This window comes from Juglans microcarpa x Juglans regia, chromosome 6D (assembly GCF_004785595.1).
Source record: "Juglans microcarpa x Juglans regia isolate MS1-56 chromosome 6D, Jm3101_v1.0, whole genome shotgun sequence".
NCBI classification, from domain to species: Eukaryota; Viridiplantae; Streptophyta; class Magnoliopsida; order Fagales; family Juglandaceae; genus Juglans; species Juglans microcarpa x Juglans regia.
The window spans coordinates 27,904,574-27,926,461 of record NC_054604.1 but is presented as its reverse complement, the minus strand read 5'-3'; the positions used below and the strand labels follow the sequence as shown (position 1 = coordinate 27,926,461).

The following is a 21,888-nucleotide window of genomic DNA, read 5'->3' as shown; positions in this document are numbered from 1 at the left end:
TTTTGTATTATAAAAATAATGCATCTAAAGAGGCCAAAAGATTGAGCCATTAATAGCTTGGAACCTAGCAATGAAACTTTCAATAAGCTGGAACCATGAGCTAAGGTGTCAAGTTGCCAAACTATCTCCATGCTTACTTTTGCGGCGTGACTTATAAACTAGGAAATAAGGAAATAATATGCTTTTCCCAGGATTCTTCTTAGTATGATGCGACCACTACTAAATATCAATTCAGTGATTTTGGAATTGTGAAATGAGATGAGATAGTTTTAGATGAGTTTAATAAAATATTGTTAGAATATTATTTTTTAATATTATTTTTATTATTTTAAGATTTAAAAAAGTTAAATGGTTTATTATATTTTATATAAGAATTTAAAAAAATTGTAATAATGAGATAAGATATGATCATTTTTCTATCCAAACAAATCCTTCATTTGCAAACTGACGTGAGAAGTCAGAAGACACTTCCTACGCTATAAACTTATCATGATTTAATTTTAAGAGAAGTTTGAGAATACAATATAATCTCTCTCTAAAAGATACCGACAAGTTTCTTAATTTTAAATAAATAAAGAGAAATGATAAAAAAAAAAAATTATATTTTCTTTCAATTTCGTCACCCTTAAATAAATTGATATTATCTATTTTAAATAAATATTATTTAATAGTGGATATAGAAAATATTTAAAATATATCATATAGGCGAAGATAATAAATTTAAAATAAAAGGTGATATTGCTCATTAATAAAATTAAAGTTGTAATTTATAAGAGTTCTGATAGGTGGACAGGGTCTATGGACCAAGCATTTTTATTCTTGTATTGTCGTCTTTGTACATTAGTTTTGGATCATTTATTTTTTCTTTTTATCTATAAAATTCAGAAATTTTTTGACAAGAAAATAAACGGTCAAATAGTCATAATAAATGACCCATGGCATTAAGGAAAGAAAGAAAAAGTTTTATACTCGAAGAAATATGTGCGTATATATATAAAAAATAAAGGACATCTGTAAAAGATTCTCTCACACAAGTTTCATGTCCTGGTCTCTCCCAGATCATTTCCCCCACATAGTCCTGCAATCTAGGGTTTCTCAATACACTAAATTCCTCTTTTCCTGACCGATAATTCTTCAATTAATTTTTATTTTAATTGATTTGGATTTTTTTTTTCCTTTTTAGTCCAGCAGTTCGATCTCTTTCTCCTGCCAATTCTTGAAACTCGAGGTTCGTCCTATTCCTCAATTCCAAACATCTCTTGGACCGAAACCTCAAAATTTTAAGTTGTTATTGTGAATGAGGCGTGGATTTTGGGATCTTCATCTAATCTTCAATTTGCAGGTTGTGTGATTGATCATGACGATTCCTGATTCGAGTTTTATGATGGATAATGGGGCAAGCTGCTTGCCGCACCCTCCCGAGGAGGAGAATCGAATCGTAACGGATTTGATGAATAAATCGGAGTCTAATTTGAAAGAAGGCAACCTCTATTACGTCATTTCCAACCGGTACTTTTTAGTTTTTGTCCTTTTATTACAAAATCAGTTTTTGTTCTTTTCGTACATACCCAGTTGGAATTTTTACATGGCAATTAATGTTTTGATGTTGTATGAAGAAACTATGAAAATGTTGTTCTGGGCTTATCATGGTCAAGAGCAGTAATGATCATTGCGATATGCCATTTTTGTCTTCTTTTCCTTATGAGTTTTGGTCTTATCAAGAGAAGATGGGATCTTCTGATTGTTTTGAGCTGTAGCAGAGTATTAAATGTGGTCCTTTTGCTAGTTTTTGGTCCTTAGCTTGTTGGATGCATATCGTTCTTCTAGGAATTAGGGCAGAACATTGAAGGGTTTACATGGTTAACAAAAGGAGTTTGGGTTTTGCACAATGTGGTAAGGACATTTTTTGGTGGCTACACTGTCTGAGGGCTAATTTTAACATTAGGTATTTTGTCCATTGTCGGGTATTTTGTGCTAGTACAGATACTTAGGCAATGCTCCAATGCATTCCCACCTTTAATATGTCATATGAGTTCTATATATCCCAATTTACCATATTGCAGCTGAACTGGTCGTCAATTATTCCAAGCAATTTGCTATGCCTAGTCAATTTACTCAAAGATAATTTCTTTCTTTCTATCTTTCAAACAATTGGGTTGGCTTGACTAATAATACTTGTTAAGTTGATTATTGGATTTGATTCTCTTGTTTTAATAATAAAAGACTCATGCTTGTGATTGTAATTGGTATGCATTTTTCTCTAGGTGGTTTACAAGCTGGCAGAGGTACGTTGGACAAGGCAATGGTGAATGTTCAACTGATAAGCAGTTTTCTGATTCTCAACAATCGAATGTGGTTCCTTTGAAAATGGCGGATAGACCTGGACCAATCGATAATTCTGATATAGTTCTAGACAATAATGATTGTGAGAGCAATGATTTAGAGGTTTGTAGAGGATTGCATGAAGGGGTGGACTATGTTTTAGTTCCTCAAGAAGCTTGGGAAAAGCTTTCTGATTGGTAAGTTTTATATACATTAGTTTAAACTATTTTCTTAAATAAATACCATTGCCGTTTGATTCTGCCCAACTTTATCAAATATGAAGGCTGTTTGTTGATTTGAAGAAAATATACGATGTAGTTAGTTTGAGGAATAACTTGGTTTTAATTCAACGAAGGAGTCACTTACATACACGTTACATGGACTGTGCCTCCGTTTGTGCTCTTTGTAGAAAATGTCAACTTATCAAATAAATGAAAAGGAGTCATACATAGACATATAACATCAATAAGAACTACATATACTTGTGGTGCAATGCATCACTTGGCATGCTTTTTGTAATGTCGACGTGCCAATGTGCCAGTGGTTGTTATTAGGTTTGACATCCAACTGCTAATCATGTTAGTTATTATTGTTGGAAGTATTTCGTTGGGATTATAGAACTCTGTCTTATGGTTGGAGTCCTGTATTTTCAAAATGCAGGTATGAGTTGAACGCCATATTAAAGAAAGGATGTACCATATTTGTACGGTGCTTAGTGGTTAACAATTTTCTCAATCTTTCACTTTGTAAGGTACAAAGGAGGACCAGCATTACCGAGGAAGTTGATTTTACAAGGTGTCAAGCAGCATCAATTTAATGTGGAGGTTTACCCACTCCGTCTTAATTTGGTTGATTCAAGAGACAATAGCGAATCAGTTATAAGTTTAAGCAAAAAGGTACTAGTTTTGTTTTTTTTCTTAAATTACGGGGAAAACAAAATTCTCATGCTCTAAGTACTATATGTTTTGCAATGCGCATCCTTAACTGTCAAAAACTGTCAAAATTTACATATTGTACCCTTCAACTGTGAATAGTAGTGAAATGGTTTAAGTTAAGATGCTTTATTGGGTTTTGTGAAATGAGAGATAAAAAGTTGAATAAAAATATTATAAAGTTAAAATATTGATAAAATATTATTTTTGTTTTGAAATTTGAAAAAGTAGTATTTTTTTTTGTTTGGAAGTTTGGGAAAGTTATAATGATTAGGTAATGATTAGATAAAAAAATTGAAGATTTGAAATTGAAAAGTGTTTGTATTTGAGTAATGTTTGGAAAGGAAATTATGAGAAGTTTTGAGATGAGATTAGATGATCTCACTTCCCAAACAAGCCCTAAAGCTTTTTGGTAATTTGGAGTTTGCATTGTGTTAATTTTGATAGTATATATTACACATTGCAAAACATGTGTTAGAGGGTAATAAACCTTTTATTATTTACTTAAACAGGTTTGCACAAAATTCTCTCTAGATGATATATTCTTGTAATTTCTTCTTACTTTTAATTCTAACGATGTATGTCAGTTGGCTGCTTTGTTGGCATTATAGGCTGTAATTTCTACAACGCAGATATGAGTCTCCATGAATGTAATGTTTTGATGGTTCTCCCATTTTAGCCTTTTATTTGTGAGGTTCCATGTTGTCAAAACAGTGTACTGTTACTTTGTTCAAGCTTAAGAACAACATAGCTTTTGTTTTTCCTCCCTCTTAAACTGGGCTTTTCTCATTTTTGGCTGTTTTGTCTGGCAAAAATACTGTCAAATTTATTTTCATGTAATCATATGATGACCAATTTATGATTGCCCTCCTCTCAAGTCTATGTTTGTCAATTATGCTGTCTACATAAGCTGCTTCATTGGTTTATTATGGTAACTTTTCTTTTAAGTATTTATTATGGTAACTTTGAGATCCACATTGACATGAACTTGATGGCCTGCCAGGAACTGTGGCTGAAGGGATGTTTAATGCTTAATGGACAGCATTTGGTTTATAGGATCCTTTAGGGGTTTTCTATTCTTTGAATTATGTTCTTTTATGTCTCTTATGGTCAATGTGACCCCTTCATATTGTCATTGAGCGCATATGAACCATACTATTTTTAACTCTTTTTTTTCAGGCTTCTATACGTGAGCTTTATGAGACAGTGTGTGCACCTAGAGGAATAGAATATGGAAAGGTGCTTCTCTTTTGGTTTTTATCATTGGTCTTTCAATTCTTTTCTTTGAGGTGATATAAAGTTAAGCTTTTTGTCCATCCTTGTTGCTTATTGCTTAACAGGCTCGTATTTGGGACTACTTCGATAAGCAGAAACATACAGCACTAAATATTTCGAACCAAACCCTGGAGGAATCAAACTTGCAGATCAATCAGCATGTGGGTATTCTGGCAATGTATTCATCTTATACATGATGGACCCTAAATAAAGCATTGTAGTTTTTGTTTTTTGGCATGGAGTTTCAGTGGATATTTCTATATCAATTTTATTGCTTTACACTTATAAAAAAATAATTTTATTGCTTTATCAAATGATGATAATTGATACTTGCTCGGATGCTAGTGACTAGTTTTGTTGACTATTGTGCTAGTTTTTTAAGAGTGGTTTGGATTCAGAGATGAGTTGAGATGGTTTGTGAATAGTAGAATAAAAGTTGAATTATTTATTATATTTTGTGTGAGAATTTGGGAAAGTTGTTTTGGGATTTGAAAAAGTTGAATTATTTATTATATTTTGTGTGGGAATTTGAAAAAGTTGTAATGATGAGATGAGATGAGTTGAGGTGAGTTTTGAATGCAAACGAGGCCTTAGTGTCTTCTGTCTGAACCTCAACTTTTCTTTTTAAGAAAGTGGGGAGCATTGTTTGGATTGCTGTCACTTTTAGGCAAGCTGTTTGTTTCCTGTTTCATTCTGAACTTTAGTTGCATAGGAAGAAGAGACATGGCACAAGGTAGAGAAACATTTTCTTTCAGTTAAAAGTTATGCGAAGCACCTAATGGCTTTTGAACACAATTTAAATTCTCCATTTGGTTTTTACTGGGGGAAGATTTCTGTTTTAGTTTGAGCTCATTGGTTTAACATTATAATGTGACTATAGATTATTTGTCTTTGCATGCAAAAAGATGGGAAAAGGTGATGAATGTGATTCTGTAAAGAAAATTCAGGAAATGCTAATAGACTTTTTGTTCATAATATGCCATTTATCTAGTAGAAATTTTCTGTCCTACTGTTGACAGTATGCATATTAGTTGTTGTATATATGTGTTTTTTAAGATGATCCCCAAATTTGGATATTTGGTGATCATAGCTGCATTGTTGATGCGTCCTTTTTCTCCACAGATCTTTCTGGAGGTACAAGCTGATGGACATTGCTCTTCTCAATTTGGCATGGATTCAACAGGGAATGAGTTAGCTTTGGTACCTCTAGAACCTTCAAGATCATCTTTGACAATTGCTGGGGGGCCAACTATGTCGAATGGTCATTCAACCGGTTATAGTTTTAATTTGAATCGGGGTGCTTTGACTACAGGATGCACTGATATAGATGATAGATATGATAGTTATAACTCTGTGAAAAAAGGAGATCGAGGGGGACTGGCAGGACTGCAGAATCTCGGAAATACTTGTTTTATGAATAGTGCCATTCAGTGTTTAGTCCACACGCCCCCTCTTTTTGAGTATTTCTTGCAAGATTATTCTGACGAGATCAACACAGAAAATCCACTAGGAATGAATGTAGGTCATTTGTTCTTATCTATTCTTCCACTTATGCGTGCTTCCAATGGATTGAGATAAGTAATGAGTCATTGTGATGGTTGGTCTTTCAATTCACCCAAAGTATATAAAAGTAGTTGTCACCATGCAGGGTGAGCTTGCGATTGCCTTTGGTGAGCTACTGAGAAAATTGTGGTCCTCCGGGCGAACAACAATTGCTCCACGTGCATTTAAGGGGAAACTGGCTCGATTTGCTCCACAATTTAGTGGTTATAATCAGCATGACTCTCAGGTTAGTTGTGCAAAATACTTATAAAAAAAAGGGTTAATTGTGCAAAATGTTGAATGCTACTTTCTGCTATGTTTGCCAGTTCATATTTCCATGCTATATTTTGCTGAGACTGTTATCTTTTCATGCCTGTTTGATGTCAGGAAAAGAAAGTCATTCTGATTTCTGAGGAAATCTTGGAAAAACATCATAGAGGATATTCACTTTGTTATGTGATTAGTGTCTCAAGCATTCTAAATGATTTTGATTTCTCTTCTTGAATCTAGATCTTATGATCATTTGAAAAGAAGAAAGAAAACTAGGTCATTCCATCTACAATCTTCATTGTTCTGTGAGTCTGATCTATAAATGATATGCTGCTTGTCTCCATTTTGATCCATTAGTAATTATATGTTCTATTCTATGTATTATCCAAGAACATAGATGTTTCATGTTTGGGCCTGGTCAACCGTATCTTAGTGTGTAACTGTTGCTTCTGGTTTGTTTATTATTTGACTGTGTCACATTGAATGCAGAGAAGCATTTTGGAGTTCCTGTTGTTTATGTTTGGGCAGTCTATTTTACATTACCTTTATGTTTCTTCTGAATGATGGCATTTCCTCTCTCTAGGAACTTCTTGCCTTCTTACTAGATGGGCTACATGAAGATTTGAATCGCGTCAAACAAAAGCCTTACATTGAAACGAAGGATTCAGATGGTCGAGCAGATGAGGAAGTTGCGGATGAGTGCTGGAATTATCACAAGGCCCGGAATGATTCTGTAATTGTTGATGTTTGCCAAGTAAGCAATTCTTTTTATGTGTCTATTGTTTCATAAGTCACTAAATCACAATGATGAAGTCATTAGAACCTTGTTTCATAGTGCTTGATCTACCACATTTGAGCTTATTATCATCAGCGCAAGAATGGCCCCATTATACCGTTAGATATTTCTTTATCGAGTAGGAATCTTCAATCATGTTTATGAATACAGTTCTTCCATAATCTTCTATAGTTTTATGCTAAACTATTTAACATATAACAAAAGAAAAAATATAAAATAAAACCTTATTAAAAAGAAACCTTTTGAGTATTGGCTATTCTGCTTTACATATTTTTAATTGTAGCTTGGTGTGTAACACACTATTTACTGTCGGATCCATTATATCCATAAAAAAAAGTCTAAATACCAATATTTTTAATGTAAGCTGATGTGGCAGGCTTCACATTAGTTGGTGTGTTTAGTGTCAATAAACAGTTTTAATGAACAAATAACTCTTAAGGCTTGAATAATTAATGAACCTATTATCCGTATAGGAAATAATTTGGATGTAGCTGTTTAGTTCATCTTCTCTTTGTATCAAGATGAAGTTTTAACAGCAATAGTGCAACTGCAGGACTAGTTTTGTTTCATAGACACAGTTCTCTTTCTAAATATTTTGAAAATTTTCTCAGGGTCAATACAAGTCCACACTGGTTTGCCCAGTGTGTGGCAAAATCTCAATTACTTTTGACCCTTTCATGTACTTATCGTTGCCAATGCCTTCAACGGTGACCCGAACAATGACAGTAACCATGTTTTATGGTGATGGAAGCGGTCTTCCTAAGCCTTACACTGTGACTGTGCCTAAACATGGTTACTGTAAAGATCTTAGCCAGGCATTGGGTACTGCATGCTGCTTGAAGGGTGATGAAAGCCTTCTTCTTGCAGAGGTAAACATATCTTTCATTGATTCTGAAATTTTTGTTTTCTTTACCATTACTATTTCACTTCTGATAATTCTTGTGGCTGAGGAGCTTGATTTTGATTTTATAGGTTTACGAACATGGTATCCATCGGTATTTTGAGAACCCTTTGGAACAATTAGTTTCAATAAAGGATGATGAACATGTTGTTGCCTACCGACTATCCAAGAAGGTTACAGGAAGAATAAAACTAGAAATTATTCATCGAGTGCAGGAAAAGCAGGAAAAGTAAGCTTACTTTCTTAATCTCTGGCTATTTGGTATCTGATTGATAATTTTACTTATTAAATGTAGTCCCAGCATGTCTTGGGTAGCCCATGGTTTGTGTGGTTTAGGCTGAATGAGTTATGTTGACCCATCACAAGGCATTATCTTTTAATTTGAGAAGAACACAAAATTGATTTTAATTTCTGTTCCAAGGATGGTTTGTGGTGCAGAATAATGATTATTTTCTCCACGTCATTTATTCATTCCCATCCTGATCAGGTATTTAAGGACTTGAATTATTTTTCTTGCTTCATGGTCTTTCCGTAAGGACCCGGGTGCATTGGGTTTTAGTTGTCGGTTACATCTTACGATGATGGATGGGAATGTCCATTTCTAAATCATCAGGCATTTGCTATGAATGCGGTACGAACTCAATTTTGATAAAAAAAATTTTGTTATAGTATGTGAGTACTTCCACACAAGCTATCGAGGGAGAAGAGGAACTGCCTTTCTTTAGTGGACCGATCATCTAGTTGTTGCCTACGTGTTGATTTAAGTCCACTACAAATTTTATCTGGGTCAATTTGAATTTTTTTCAACAAAATATTTTTTATTTTTCTGTGCAGATTCACATCCGAGAATCTCAAGGGTGGGGGTAGGAAGCTTTTTGGAACACCTCTGGTGACTTATTTGGGTGAAGATGCTCTAAATGGAGCTGATATCAGTATAGCTGTTTCTAGAATGCTCTCACCTCTGAGAAAAAGATATTCTTCTTTGACTAAAGCTCATAACAGCAAGGAAAATGGCTTTGTTTCAGAAGCTACCAATGAACCGTTGGGCAGCTATAATTCTCAATCCGGGCCAGGAGACCAATCAATCAACAACGCAGAACTAGAGGAAACATCCAGCAGGGACATGTCCTTGCAGCTCTCTTTAACTAATGGAAGTGGTTTGAGCTGTAAGCCAATTGAAAAGGATACTCTTGTAAAATCCAGTCAACTTGTTAAGGCTTTTCTGGACTGGAGTGACAAAGAGCATGAATTATATGATTCCAGTTACCTCAAGGATCTCCCAGAGGTTCACAAGACTCTGTTCACTGTTAAGAAAACCCGGCAGGAAGCTGTCTCTTTGTTTTCATGCTTGGAGGCATTTTTGACGGAAGAACCTCTAGGGCCAGATGACATGTGGTAAAATACTTCATAAATCCTTTTAATTGCTTTTAAACTATATAGTTATGAATTTCCTGCCAATGCATTTCGAATGGTGTATTATTTATGATTATCCTTATCTTTTAATTTTGAATGCAGGTACTGCCCAAGGTGCAAGGAACATAGACAAGCGACAAAAAAACTTGATTTGTGGATGTTACCGGACATCCTTGTCGTTCACTTGAAACGGTTTTCTTACAGCAGATATCTGAAGAACAAACTTGACACTTATGTGAATTTCCCCATTCGCAATCTTGACTTGAGCAAATATGTGAAAAGCAAAGATGGGAAATCTCACGTGTATGAGCTATATGCCATCAGCAACCATTACGGTGGTCTTGGTGGTGGGCACTACACTGCATATGCCAAGGTAAAAGATAGATTAATAATAATCCAGATCTTTTTTTTTTTTTTTCGAATCTTAAGTGGAAGATACTCGATTGATACCATAATACGTGCAATCTCAGATTTTTTATATGTATAATTTAGAAAAAAACACACTGGCTCTTATGCCTCAACTTTGTCAATTGTGCAGTTGGTCGATGAGAATAGATGGTACCATTTTGATGACGGTCATGTTGCTCCAGTTGATGAAAATGAGATCAAGACTTCGGCTGCATATCTATTATTCTATCAAAGAGTTAAAACTGGACCAAGGGCGGAGGAAGGAGAGACATCGCAGGCTAACATGGATTTCTGAAGGCAACTATTGGGTTCATTATGTTGTTCCGTTGCTTTTGAGCTTCCCTTTTACAAGGTGTAGCTGATTTTTGTTTAGGCATCAAGTCCACAGAATGATGCGTTTGCTTACCTGAACAAACTTGGGAACCCACTGCATGATATAAAGGGTCACTGAGATTAATGTCGACATACCCAAAATTGGAAGCGGTTTCAGAACATTGGCTCTGCTTATATGGTTTGCGGTTGGCTCACTCTTGCCCTTTGTTGTGGGAGCAAGGGATAGTCTCTTGTTAATTTTTTGATATGGTGGGATTTTGGCTTAGCTATTAGGCTGCGTATGGATAGATTTCTGGCTATACCGTTCTATGCGGGGTGGATGTAGGCAACTCTCCCCACAAACCATCTCTTTTCCAAATTGTCCTGCTGCTGTTCAAGTTCTGTAAGGTATTTAGAAGTATGATCATGGCTGCAATGTCTGGACAGTACGGCTCAATGTAATCCGGAGATAGATTGTACTTGTAAGCTTTAAGCTTGAGTTTCAAAGACGAAAAAGGGAAGGAACAAATCAAACTGGCATTTTTGCCCCATCCTCATTTTAATAAGATTTGTTATAATTTTAGTTCGAATGGGGGCCAAATAGTGTGTATCTGCCCAGTTATATTTTTTGTTAAGATCTAGGATTCATGGAGGTCAAGAAAGTCTGCTTTGTGATAATTGCTGTGGAGCATCTAACTAACCACACCATAAATTATACTAATATTCTCATTAATTTGTTAAAGATGGAAAGATTCTCATAAAAAATTCGACTCACCATGCAACTTTTCCCTATAAATTATACTAATATTCTCCATAGATTTCAAAAAAGAAGAAAGATTCTCATCAATCATGGCATAATAAAATTCCCCCTCCGTTCACAGGCTACAGCAATGAAAAGGAAGGAGATACAACAATCATATGTTAAATCAATAATCTAACCCAAGACTAAAGAATAGAATATGTTCCAACTCCTCCATCTACCAAACTTAATGCCTTGCAAATAATTGTGATTCGGACATATATCCTCCCTGCAACAACAAACAAAAAAGGTAAATAGGGTAGAGAAAGTCACAGTTCAATGCCAACTAAAAAGTTTGAGAAGACAAAAAGGCTCCACCAAATACCTAATTATCATCCATTTTCAATCCTCAAGGAACCCAACCCTGCACTGTCACTACAACCACCCCCACGCCACCAGCATTGATCAATTGAAAGAAAACGTTGAAGTGGGGACAAAAGAGGCCATAGTGTGTAGGGTCCCATTGAGGATTAACATATAAGAAATACTTTAGCCACAAAAAGATTATACAAAAATAAACGCATAAACCGATGTACCGATGCGACTTGATGTGACGTGTCAAATTGTAAAATCACTTTTATTATAAAGTAGTTATTATAAAGTAGATCTAACGGATATCATAAAACTTGTAAGTTTACTTTTATATAATCTTAACATACTATGGAGAGTGGTGAACTTTGGTTGGATGAATATAAAAAAATGATTCCCAGAACATTAGTCGCGTACAAGTGAAGAAACAGGAAAGGATTTCTGGGGAGACACCTTTTGTTCTTTTCCTAACTGCGAAGCTGCCTCTGACCTCTTTTTATTCTTCTTTTCTTCTCTTTTCTCCCTCCCCTCTACTGCTTTTTTTTTTTTTTTTAACAAGTTTAAACGGCTCTCCTCCTGCTTTGTAGACTATGGCAAATTTCGAACCCTTGCTTTTTCCAAAATTAATAAAGTACCAATCTAATCACCATAGACATGATGAAAAAGAATGCTGGCCCAACTCCCAAATGATATCTCTCCTGAAATCAGCATTTCCAGTGGTATTAGTTCAAAACATAATCTAAGATCTTAATAATTAGATCATGATCCAAGAGATAAAATCATAAAAAAATAAGAAATTTGTTTATAATATATATATATATATATATATATACAGACAGTTCTGGTAAATTTAAATGGCGAAATGATGCTTTATTATATGTTAAATAAATAGAGATTTTTCTTTGATGTTTGTTTTCTCTGTAGGGTCAGTTTCAGTTCCTAGAGATTCCAACTACTAGGGCCAGTGTCCCCCCATTAATATCTAACTCCGGGACCAGTGTGATTATATAGCTCTAAACATCTTTATCGAGTTTACAGAGGCCATTGAATTTGGAAATTGGACCACTAAAGATTCAAAGAACTTGTGCACAATGCACATTATCCAGTCCCATCTTGTCGTTTGGCAGCTATAAGAACTAAGGAGGAGCATTTAGGGTTGGTTTCGCCAATCCATCTTTATTATAATTTTTTTAAACTTCTATAATTAGCAGTAGAATTATAATATTTTTCAATTTCTATAAAAAAACTACCTAAAGTGTCAAATTCACATCTTAAATTATTCAATTTGGATAAATTGTATCCTTTTTTGACATGTAACAGTTCATAGTGATGAAAACAAAAAAAAGAACCCTCTATTGGATTGAAGGTGTAAATTACCCAAATTTAATAGTTTAATTGTAATTGAAAATTTCGATCATTTTTGGTAAAATGGAAAATTTAATAATGATTTAAGGTGCAACATTAGAAATCCATTATGGTATTATTTTTGGTAAAATGAGAAATTTATAATAATTTAAGGTGCAAGATTAATAATTCATTATGATAATATATAGACACTCCATGATTATGAATATAATTTTCTCCATATTTTGACCTCATTTCGCACAGTAAATTATGTTACAATATCTTCTTTTATAAGCAATTATGTTAACAGTATAAAAACAGCAAAAAGAAATATACAACAAAAAAAAAAAAATGATTGGACTGAATGGTCACTTACCGGAGAAGAAGAGGAAATGGACAAATAACCAGTGGAAGAACTCTCCGGCATCGTGTTTGGCATACCGGAGCTCTCGGGAGTGGGTTCCCCGAAACTCGTAGCGTTGCTAACGCCTTCGTTTGTGGCAATTCCAAGCGAGTACACCGGAGTACCGTCAGGCTTGAACAGCCCGTAATTCCTCTCGGAAGTCGGTCCGGGTTTCATGTTCTCGTTGAACAAAGCAAAGACGTAGATATTTAGGTCAGAGCTCGGCCTCATCGGCGTCCCCTTCTTCTTCATCAGCTTAAACAGGTTCCCGTTGTACTTCTTTGCGTTCTCCGGTGTAGCACCGGCCTCGTCCTCGTCCCCTCTCGACGGCCAACCCGTCTCGGAGATGTGAACAGGCAGCTTCTTGTAACCAGCCGAAGCTAGAGCGGCGTACACGGCGTCGATCTGCGCGATCAACATGTTGTCGTAGCGGAGGTTCGTGGAAGGGTCTACGATCCCCGAGTTCGGCTGGAAGAGAACGAAGTCCAGTGAGACCTGCTTCGGGTTCGCCTTGTAGGCGAAGAAAGGGTACGCGTTGATCAAGAATGGCGAGCCCGTCTTGGCGTGGAAGGTCAAGAGTTGGTTTATACAGGCCGTTAGATCGGGACGAAAAGCCCCGGCCGAAGGTGGGTATGAGGTTTCTAGAATGGCCAAGGAGTGAGCGGTAGTCACAGCCACCCGTTTGTCTAACCCAAGATTCACGAGCGCCGTGTGCACGCTCTGCATCGCTGGAAGAAGAGAGCCTGTGAGAGTGGTGTCGTTGAAGGTTAAAACTTCGTTGCCCACGAAGATGGAGGTGATGTTCGTTGCCGGGAGGAAGGCCTGGACGTTGGTCTTGACCCAAGCTTGGGCTTTCTCGGGGTCCTTCATCTTCGCCAAGTAATCATTACCCAAGCCGACTATGAATTCCACGCCGGTGTTGGCGAATGCTTGGAGCACTCTTGGATCTGCGTCGTAGAGCTTCACCTTAGTGGCACCCACAGATTTCACAAGAGGGACTACGTCCTCTGGTGAAGGTAGATTGTTCGCTATTTGGCCGTAGTTTATTCCGATTGAAGCAACCATTAGAGGAAATAACAAAATGCCTACTGCATAGTACATAAAGAATCACCCCCAAGAAGATGAAAACCAAAATGTTAGCAAATTTACAACCCAATTTACCAAATCAAACCAAAAGCTACAACCTTTTTCAGAAACCAGAGGATCGTGTAGAGTACCTGAGATGATTAGGAGCAGCACTGAAGAGCAGTAATGAAATGCACCCGATTCCATGGGATTTGGGATCTCTCTCCAGCAAGAGATGAATGATAATGAACTTGGCAAAAAAAAGAAAAAGAAAAAAGTATGATAATGAAATTTTGCTGACGGTTGCTGAAATAAATGCTTCCTACGCAAGATATAAGATCCAACTGTAAAAGTATGCAAATGCGGCTCTTCAAAAAGAGAAGAGCTGCAGAGTGAGAAACGGACAGCAAGCAGCAAATGCAGGCTCGCAGCTACGAATTATGTGTGGATACGCTAAACTTGAAAGCTACAGCAGCAAGAGGGGGGGAGAGTGATGTGAAGCAGTGAAAGTCTAGTGCTCAGCGCTGTCTCCGCAAGATAGCGGAAAGTCGGCGGTATTCGTTGAAACGGCTGATTTATGGCCTAATTTTATAGGGAAATGATAGAGAGAGAATTTTCTTTATAACTTTCTTTTATAAAAATGTTTTAAACAAATGATTAAAACATATAATATCAAGAACATCATTATTTTATAAAAATCTCTTCTACTTAAAAATAAAATTATAGAAAAATTGTAAAAGAAGATAGGTATAGGTTTGAAGAATTATTTGAAAGTAAGTATTTTTATAAAACTTATTTTAATTTTTTTAATTTTCAAGAAGTTGTTTTTATTTTTTATTTTATAGTGAGATTTAGCCCTGTTTGAATAGTGAAATGTTTCGTCTCGTCTCATCTCATCTCATTATTATAATTTTATAAAATTTTTTTATAAAATATAATAAATAATTTAAAATTTTCAAATATCAAAATAATAGTAATATTATAAAATAATATTATATTTAATTTTTAATTTTTATTTCAACTCATTATCCAAACTGCACCATCTTAAACAAGTGATTAAATTTATTTAGAGAAATAGAAAATAAACTGGAGATTTTAAAAGTATTTAGATGATTATTTTTTTATTTCTTTGGAGTTCATAAGCATGCTGTGAGAGCGTAGTAGCCTTTGTCATTATCTTGAAGAAAGCAACGACAGAAATGCAGTATGTGTGATCTGGTTGATTCTTTCTGGAGCAACGGTTCTGATGTACGTTTGTGTGGACCCAAGAGTTGTTCTCCGACAAACTTCACATGGTCACCATTTCCAGACCAGCAAGCTTTTTGCCAATTTAACAACGTTTTCTTTCTTTCTTTTTAAGAGTAAAAAAAAAAAAAATAGCAATCAACAATATTGTTCTGATTTTTAAAATGTCTAATTGTCTAATTTCACTTAAGTCGCGTTTAATTTTATAAAAAAAATTATAATTAAAAATATTTCTTTTTAAATTTTATTCACTCAAAAAGCTTAAGGTTGTGTTTGGATATTAAACTGAGTTGAGTTGAGATGATAAAATATTGTTAAAATATTATTTTTTAATATTATTATTATTTTAAAATTTGAAACAATTAAATTGTTTATTATATTTTGTATTGAAATTTGAAAAATTTATAATAATGAGTTGAGATGAATTGATGAACCAAACGAAACGTCGTTTGGATAAAAACAATCTAATCTCATATCATCATTATAATATTTTTAAATTTTTATATAAAATATAATAAATAATTTAATTTTTTTTAAATTAAAAAATAATAATATTAAAAAATAATATTTTAATAATATTTTATTCAACTCAAAAGCATAATATTCAACGAGTCCTCAATTAACTTTTGTATGAATGAGACAAAAATCACGTAATGAAATTAACATCTATGCTAGCTTGATTTTATATATATATAAAAAAAAAGTAATGATAGGTATAAGTTTTAAATAGATAAATTTTATATAAAATCTTTGTAAAAAGTGAATTACATTAATAAAGAAAAGTTTTTTTAATACGAAATTTACTTTTTTTATAGAAACACTGGTACGGAAATGGTCTATTCTGACTTTTACAAATCATTTAAAAAAGGGTGTGGCTACTATACCGTCCCATGTTGATTGTTGAGTGTACTGCCCAGTGTAAAGTTTTTTTTTTTTTCCTTTTTTTCATATTTTTAATATATTGAAATATTTTTAAAAAATAAAAAAATATATTAATACACTTAAAATTACTTTTTTAATCATTAAGTAAAAAAAAAAAAAAAAAAAAAAAGTTTTTGACTACCGGTCAAATGAAGTAGACAAAGTAAAGAGGCAAGATAACTTTTTCCTTTCAAAAAACATGGGTATTAAGGCAAGTGCCTCCCACCCAAAATCTTCAACTCTCGTGACAGCGTTTTCTTTTTATTTTGTGCGATGGACTCGTATGTTTCTTTCCTCTTTCTGTCCGTCTTTCTGAAAGAAAAACCAGCACGGCACAGCACACCACTACGTGGCATACATGCTCCACAGCAAAAGAGACATGAGTGCCTTTCGGCGACTCTGCTTAATCATTCGTCTCTGCTAAGTAATTCTGATGACACCAGTCCCAGCCGTTGCCTATGTCAGGGGGTAAACACAGTTTGAGTCATCTCCACCATTGGATTTGGAGCTTCGCAGCAGATACGTCCATGGCAAATCAATAAAAAGATTACATGTTTTTGACATGATGGAACTTATCTCAAACTTGCTCCTAACTGCATATTAAGGATTTGGGTAAAGGCTGGCTCGTACAAAATGATAGAGTAATTTTACATAGAATCGAAATGTATAATTACAACGTAATTTGCTTTAAAAAAGAGTGGGATTCATATTTTATTCACTATCTTTTCTCAAAATGATAATGATGCATAAAAGGGCATATGCCAGCCATGCATTTTACACGTCAGTTATAGGATCGTGGGGAATGAAATATAAAAGGTAGCATTTGCTTGCCATGAAGATGATCTGTATCATGCAGCAGGAGAAAGGAGGCACTAACTGGAATAAAGACTAGTACTTTTATTTACTTTACTGCTTAAAACTTTTATTAAGCAATCACTGCCAAAAACCTGTTCTTCTTTGGTTCATAACAGCACATGTTAGCCTTGTACACTCTTTTATACAAAGCTTTAAAACACCAGGAACCCTCCAAAAGAAAATTGCAAGACAGCAGTGAGTTCTTCTTCATCAGGCATGTTGCTCTTGCTCACGAATTGGCACTTGAATGAGGTGAAATGCACACTGATAATATGATGGAGATTATGAATACTTTACCAGACATGTTAGTATACTTATTCAAGTCCATACTAGTAAATTACGAGGTATTAGATGTGGTGCTCAAGGGGCGGCAACATTTTCTTTGGCAAGAGGAGAAATTTCCTCTCCTTCAATTCCAGGTTCACTGCCAGAAACCTCCAGGCCCAGCAGCATCTTTTCCCATAGTCTGGCTGGTCCCTGAATCACATAATTCAAACCAATGCACAATGTCAGTTAAATTGATGAACTTGAGGAATTGTAACTTATTCAGCTTCAAGGAGCGCTTTAACTCGTGTAATTGAAAATTTTCTCTACAGAATGCTAGTAATTTCACAAGTGGGACAAGCATCCCGAAGGACAAATATCATACTGACCTTCCATGAAAGATCTTGGGCCATGCAATTCTGGATCATCTCTTTCAAGGCAGGGGTACCATAGGTTGCAAGAGCTCTCTTGACAGTTGTTGCTATTGCATTCACATCAGCTGGATCAACTGCATCACACGGTAAAGCATCCCAGCAACATAGACTCATTAGTTTCCATGTGAAGTATAATAAAGGAATAGAGGAATCATGCCCCTGCATATCACAGAAAAGCAGGAAAACTAATTTTCATACTTCGACATTGAAAGACCCCATCTGAAATCCTGTAAAACCTTCTTGTCATTGACAGTGTCAACAAGTCCACCAGTTGAGGCACAAAGAGGCACCTGTGGCAAAGTTACACCATTACTGATAATCAGACTAAGCTATGCGAAACTTGTCTAGTGAAGTCATGGTGCTAGCTGAACATACAAACGCATAAATAAAGAATAATTTTAATACAATAGCATGATCTACCGTTCCATATCGCATAGCATGCAACTGAATGAGACCACATGGTTCAAATCTACTTGGGACAAGCATAAAATTAGCCCCAGCAATAATCATATGAGCTAAGGGGACATTGAATTCTGCCACTCCCCTGGCCTTGTTGGGATACATGATCTCAAGCTGTTCAATTTGCTTCTCCATGGGCTTTTTGCCGGTTCCCTGAGAAAAACAACAGGTGCCATTATCAAACTCAATATCGTGCCTGTTGCAGCGTATAATTTAGGAGAACAACATTGGCCGGGAACTTACAAGGACCACGATTCGAACATCCTCCCCAATGAACTTTGGAATAGCTGCTGCAAGAATATCTGAACCTTTCTGCTCTTCTAGTCTTCCAATGAAGCCTATCAGAGGGATATTTCTGTCAACAGGCAACCCAACGTCTGCTTGAAGTGCTTTCAATAGAGGCTTTGCATCCATGATCTGCAAATCACAATACCCATAAGTTCTGATTTTTACAGCCAGATGTATGAGGGAGCTCTGAGTTGTTTTATCAGTTACTTACAGTTGTGGCATCGTATTTAATATCTATGTACTTGTCGGAAGCTGGGTTCCACTCTTGAATATCCATCCCATTCACAATACCAGTGATGCCAGTCTTACGAATGATGTTATCCAACTCCACACCTTTTTCAATTCCAGAAACAAGTTCCTGGGCATAGTATGGGCTCACAGTTAAGACCCTGTCTGATTCCAAAATTCCGGCCTTCATCCAATTCATTTTCCTTCCCTTCACTGGCTTTTCATACCTTCAAAACAAAAATAAACAAAACGCTGAGCAAGAGGAATAATTCACCAAATCATGTCAGTTGGAAAATCCGTGTTTTATTGGAATTGAGAATCATTAAATGACTTACCCGTCAATGAAGTCAAAAGAACCCTTGAATTGATCAGGCAGATTGAGAAGTGAGAAGTCTGAAAAGGCAAATCTGCCCTGGTAGGCTATGTTGTGGATGCAGAAAGCAACCTGCCATTATTATCAAGTTGTGTCAGCTCCCACAGAATGTAATATCAGGTTATCAAGAATTCCATAGGACGCAATTTGAAGCAAGGGTACCTTACCTTGGCACTTTTATAAATCCCCCTTGGTTTGTACATGGTTTTTAGGTAGCATGGAAGAAGGGCAGTGTGCCAATCATTAGCAATGAAGACAACATCCTCTCCTGCAAGGGCAGAAAAGATTATCCTCAATGAAGCTATATATCAACAGAAACTATTAAGTTTTAAGGAACAAAGAAGGGGTCCACACCATATGGTCCTGAGAAATATTCACTATTGTTTAGGTTCAGAACCCTGGGTGCCTCCAGAGCAGCCTGAAAGGTAGAAAATGGTGAGTTCAAGCTATCCTTAATGACAAAGTTGAGAACTATCAGGTTGATCAGCTATCAGACTACACGTACACGCCAAAGCATGGTGAGACGGGAACCAACATGGCTAATCTGAATCATTTCTTGGTTTAAAGATGTCATGCACTTAAACATTATGCCAAGCAATTAATCACTAGTACAAAAGCACCCTAACATATAGCATGTAACAGCTCTTTGCCAGTTTATTACAAGCAACACAAACAAAATTCATTCGGTTTAAATTGTGAAACAATTTTTTTTTGGTCTATAGGTTTAGAGTTGACGGATAGTTGGGATAACTTTTCACATTTGTTGTTTTAACTCCTCTTCACATCTCATCAGACTCTGTCATGGACAGACTCTGCAATGGAATGCCAAGCTCACTTTGCTGTATGAAAAGTCAATTTTAATGCGTTTTTCAATGTTCATCAAAATCCAGTGGCTGAGATTGAAAATAGCAAACTAAATAAGGGGAACAAAGGATAAGTTACCTGGCACAACAAGCCGAAACGAAGTTGGTTATCCAGGTAATCCATTCCAGCCCTAGGGCCATAGATTTTGGATCCAGTTTTGCCCCATACCTTGAGTTTACAGAAAGTCAAACATCATACGAGTATTCCACTATTCTAATAGCATGGCTTATACTCAAGATTTTGGTTCCTAAGAAAACAAACAAATTTTAACCTTCTCAAGGAACATTGGGTGATCCACAAATACTCGGTCAACACCTCGTTTGTAGCAATGAAAGAAGCGAACAGTTTCAATCCTATCCCCAACTTTTATCTGCATATGACAAAAAAATCAGTTTGAATTCCTATCCCTCTGAATAGGAAGATTCTCCAAAACCATTACTCTAATTTACCTCAACTAGAACATTAGTGTCCCATGCATCTTTGTACTGGTCATAGCGTGGAGAGACAGTCATAACTCGGTGCCCCTTAGCCTAGACATTAATTAGTCATAATAATTCGTCAAACATACTCATCCAACCATACATCCCCACTTATAGATGAAAAGCTACAAGTTACAACTGCAAATCAAGCAATGATAAGAGTAAAAAAGGTAAAAGAGAACTGATCTGCTTACCGCCATAGCTGGTGGCAGACCTCCAAGAACATCACCCAGTCCACCGGTTTTGCTCCATGGACCTACCTCAGCTCCTACAAAGATCAAGTTCATTCCTTGTCCACATATAATATTCCCAGCAGGCCTATCGTTCAGTGTTCCTAACTTTGCTTCTTGCTTGCCTGGCAATTGCTTTTGCATCTGTTCTCATCTGTAGCATATCCGACTTGTTCAAAGATCTTAACCCATTATGGGTCATCGCTTGGCTCCTAAGGCCCATCTGTGCCTAGTTTGCTTTAGTTTCTGATGTTGAACTTCCATGACAGTTGACATGGGAAGTTCTTGATACAAAGTGGGAGGTGGTCACAGTGGCCATCAATAATGCACTTGGTCTGAAGCGAATAGCCAAAGAAGTTCACGAAACCTTCTGCATAATAAATAAAAATTTCAGGCACATGCTAATCCATATAATGGAAAATTACGATCAAATTCAGATGATTTCATCCAACTAGATAGTGATGCAGGGGATCTAGATCTGATAACCCATAACTTTCACAGCAGCGAACTGTCAGATTCTAGTTGATAGAGATAAACAACTTTGGTAAAGGACTTGGCCTTACCCAGTTAGGCAATTAGGTCACTTCCATTCAATCATTCTTGCTACTATCTTCTCACAGCCAATCAACCACATTCAGTTATCGGCCTTTCAATTAAAAAACTCGTGCCAAATGTTCTCATTACCGTAAACAAGAAGCCCTTGCAGCATAGTTTTATTGAGTAATTAGATTAATCAGAAACTGCTTGTAACAAACAAAAAACATTATTGTAATAGACAAGGCAAAGTTGGGATTTTCAGGTCAATTCAGAGGTTGCATCTTTCAACAAAGAAGACAAATTTAGAATCTTAACTTTAAGAAGACTGCTATTCTATCATAAGTTCATAACCAACTAAGTTTCTGACTTTAAAACGACAACAAAAGAAAAAACACTTCAGCTGATTGTTGTGAAAAACGATGACAATTAAGTAAAAGCAAATACGGGAAAAACAAGCAATCACACACGATACAGTATTTACATGGTTCGGCAAATTACCTACGTCCACGAAAGCTGCAAATGATTTTTATTTCTTGAGGAATCACAATACAATATATGAGACAACTACTATTCACTTTGATACATCAAAAGTAAAAAACAATTCATTTAAATACATTATG

The 21,888-nt window shown here is 35.7% G+C and overlaps 3 protein-coding genes across 7 annotated transcripts; 1 reads left to right on the top strand and 2 right to left on the bottom strand.

Annotated features, from left to right (window-relative positions):
* Positions 1–976: 976 nt before the first annotated feature.
* On the top strand, positions 977–10,761 carry LOC121236016 (ubiquitin carboxyl-terminal hydrolase 9-like). The gene is made up of 15 exons (XM_041132505.1): positions 977–1,090; positions 1,184–1,228; positions 1,343–1,509; positions 2,265–2,519; positions 3,074–3,218; positions 4,434–4,493; positions 4,595–4,690; positions 5,652–6,047; positions 6,178–6,318; positions 6,925–7,095; positions 7,749–8,006; positions 8,110–8,267; positions 8,873–9,433; positions 9,554–9,824; positions 9,990–10,761. The coding sequence occupies exons 3-15, from the start codon at positions 1,358–1,360 to the stop codon at positions 10,152–10,154; spliced, it is 2,829 nt and encodes a 942-aa protein (XP_040988439.1). The 5' UTR covers positions 977–1,090; positions 1,184–1,228; positions 1,343–1,357; the 3' UTR covers positions 10,155–10,761.
* A 247-nt stretch (positions 10,762–11,008) lies between these two features.
* Positions 11,009–14,664, bottom strand: LOC121236017 (glucan endo-1,3-beta-glucosidase 11-like). Of its 2 annotated transcripts, XR_005934639.1 has the most exons (4): positions 14,244–14,664; positions 13,000–14,114; positions 11,733–11,977; positions 11,009–11,199 (listed from the first exon to the last, which is right to left on the bottom strand). XR_005934639.1 is itself a non-coding variant. In XM_041132506.1 (3 exons), the coding sequence occupies exons 1-3, from the start codon at positions 14,296–14,298 to the stop codon at positions 11,903–11,905; spliced, it is 1,245 nt and encodes a 414-aa protein (XP_040988440.1). In that variant the 5' UTR covers positions 14,299–14,664; the 3' UTR covers positions 11,652–11,902. The 2 variants fall into 2 exon arrangements, 1 of the variants encoding a protein (XP_040988440.1); XM_041132506.1 differs by lacking the exon at positions 11,009–11,199 and having other exon boundaries at positions 11,652–11,977.
* Positions 14,665–17,379: 2,715 nt separating this feature from the next.
* LOC121236147 (granule-bound starch synthase 1, chloroplastic/amyloplastic-like) lies at positions 17,380–21,446 on the bottom strand. 4 transcript variants are annotated; one of them, XM_041132662.1, is made up of 13 exons: positions 21,295–21,446; positions 20,696–21,101; positions 20,472–20,552; positions 20,101–20,190; positions 19,513–19,576; positions 19,326–19,426; positions 19,121–19,230; positions 18,769–19,012; positions 18,513–18,686; positions 18,231–18,422; positions 18,057–18,100; positions 17,766–17,895; positions 17,380–17,589 (listed from the first exon to the last, which is right to left on the bottom strand). In XM_041132662.1, exons 2-13 carry the CDS (start codon positions 20,873–20,875, stop codon positions 17,473–17,475), a joined length of 1,527 nt encoding a protein of 508 aa, XP_040988596.1. In that variant the 5' UTR covers positions 20,876–21,101; positions 21,295–21,446; the 3' UTR covers positions 17,380–17,472. The 4 variants fall into 4 exon arrangements, with proteins under 4 accessions (XP_040988596.1, XP_040988599.1, XP_040988597.1 ...); XM_041132665.1 differs by lacking the exon at positions 21,295–21,446 and adding an exon at positions 20,294–20,385 and having other exon boundaries at positions 20,696–20,725; XM_041132663.1 differs by having other exon boundaries at positions 20,696–21,357.
* Positions 21,447–21,888: the final 442 nt, after the last annotated feature.

Excerpts from the sequence above, each read along its gene's own strand:
- LOC121236147 (XM_041132662.1), bottom strand. The coding sequence starts at position 20,875 with ATGCAAAAGCAATTGCCAGGCAAGCAAGAAGCAAAGTTAGGAACACTG. Across the intron at positions 20,553-20,695 it reads GTCTGCCACCAGCTATGGCG|GCTAAGGGGCACCGAGTTAT; the intron begins GTAAGCAGATCA and ends ATTAATGTCTAG. Across the intron at positions 19,577-20,100 it reads GTTTCGGCTTGTTGTGCCAG|GCTGCTCTGGAGGCACCCAG; the intron begins GTAACTTATCCT and ends TCTACCTTTCAG.
- LOC121236017 (XM_041132506.1), bottom strand. The coding sequence starts at position 14,298 with ATGGAATCGGGTGCATTTCATTACTGCTCTTCAGTGCTGCTCCTAATC. Across the intron at positions 14,115-14,243 it reads GCTGCTCCTAATCATCTCAG|TAGGCATTTTGTTATTTCCT; the intron begins GTACTCTACACG and ends TGTACTATGCAG. Across the intron at positions 11,978-12,999 it reads CCATTTCCTCTTCTTCTCCG|GAGAGATATCATTTGGGAGT; the intron begins GTAAGTGACCAT and ends TGCTGATTTCAG.
- LOC121236016 (XM_041132505.1), top strand. The coding sequence starts at position 1,358 with ATGACGATTCCTGATTCGAGTTTTATGATGGATAATGGGGCAAGCTGC. Across the intron at positions 6,048-6,177 it reads AAAATCCACTAGGAATGAAT|GGTGAGCTTGCGATTGCCTT; the intron begins GTAGGTCATTTG and ends GTCACCATGCAG. Across the intron at positions 8,268-8,872 it reads GTGCAGGAAAAGCAGGAAAA|ATTCACATCCGAGAATCTCA; the intron begins GTAAGCTTACTT and ends TTTTCTGTGCAG.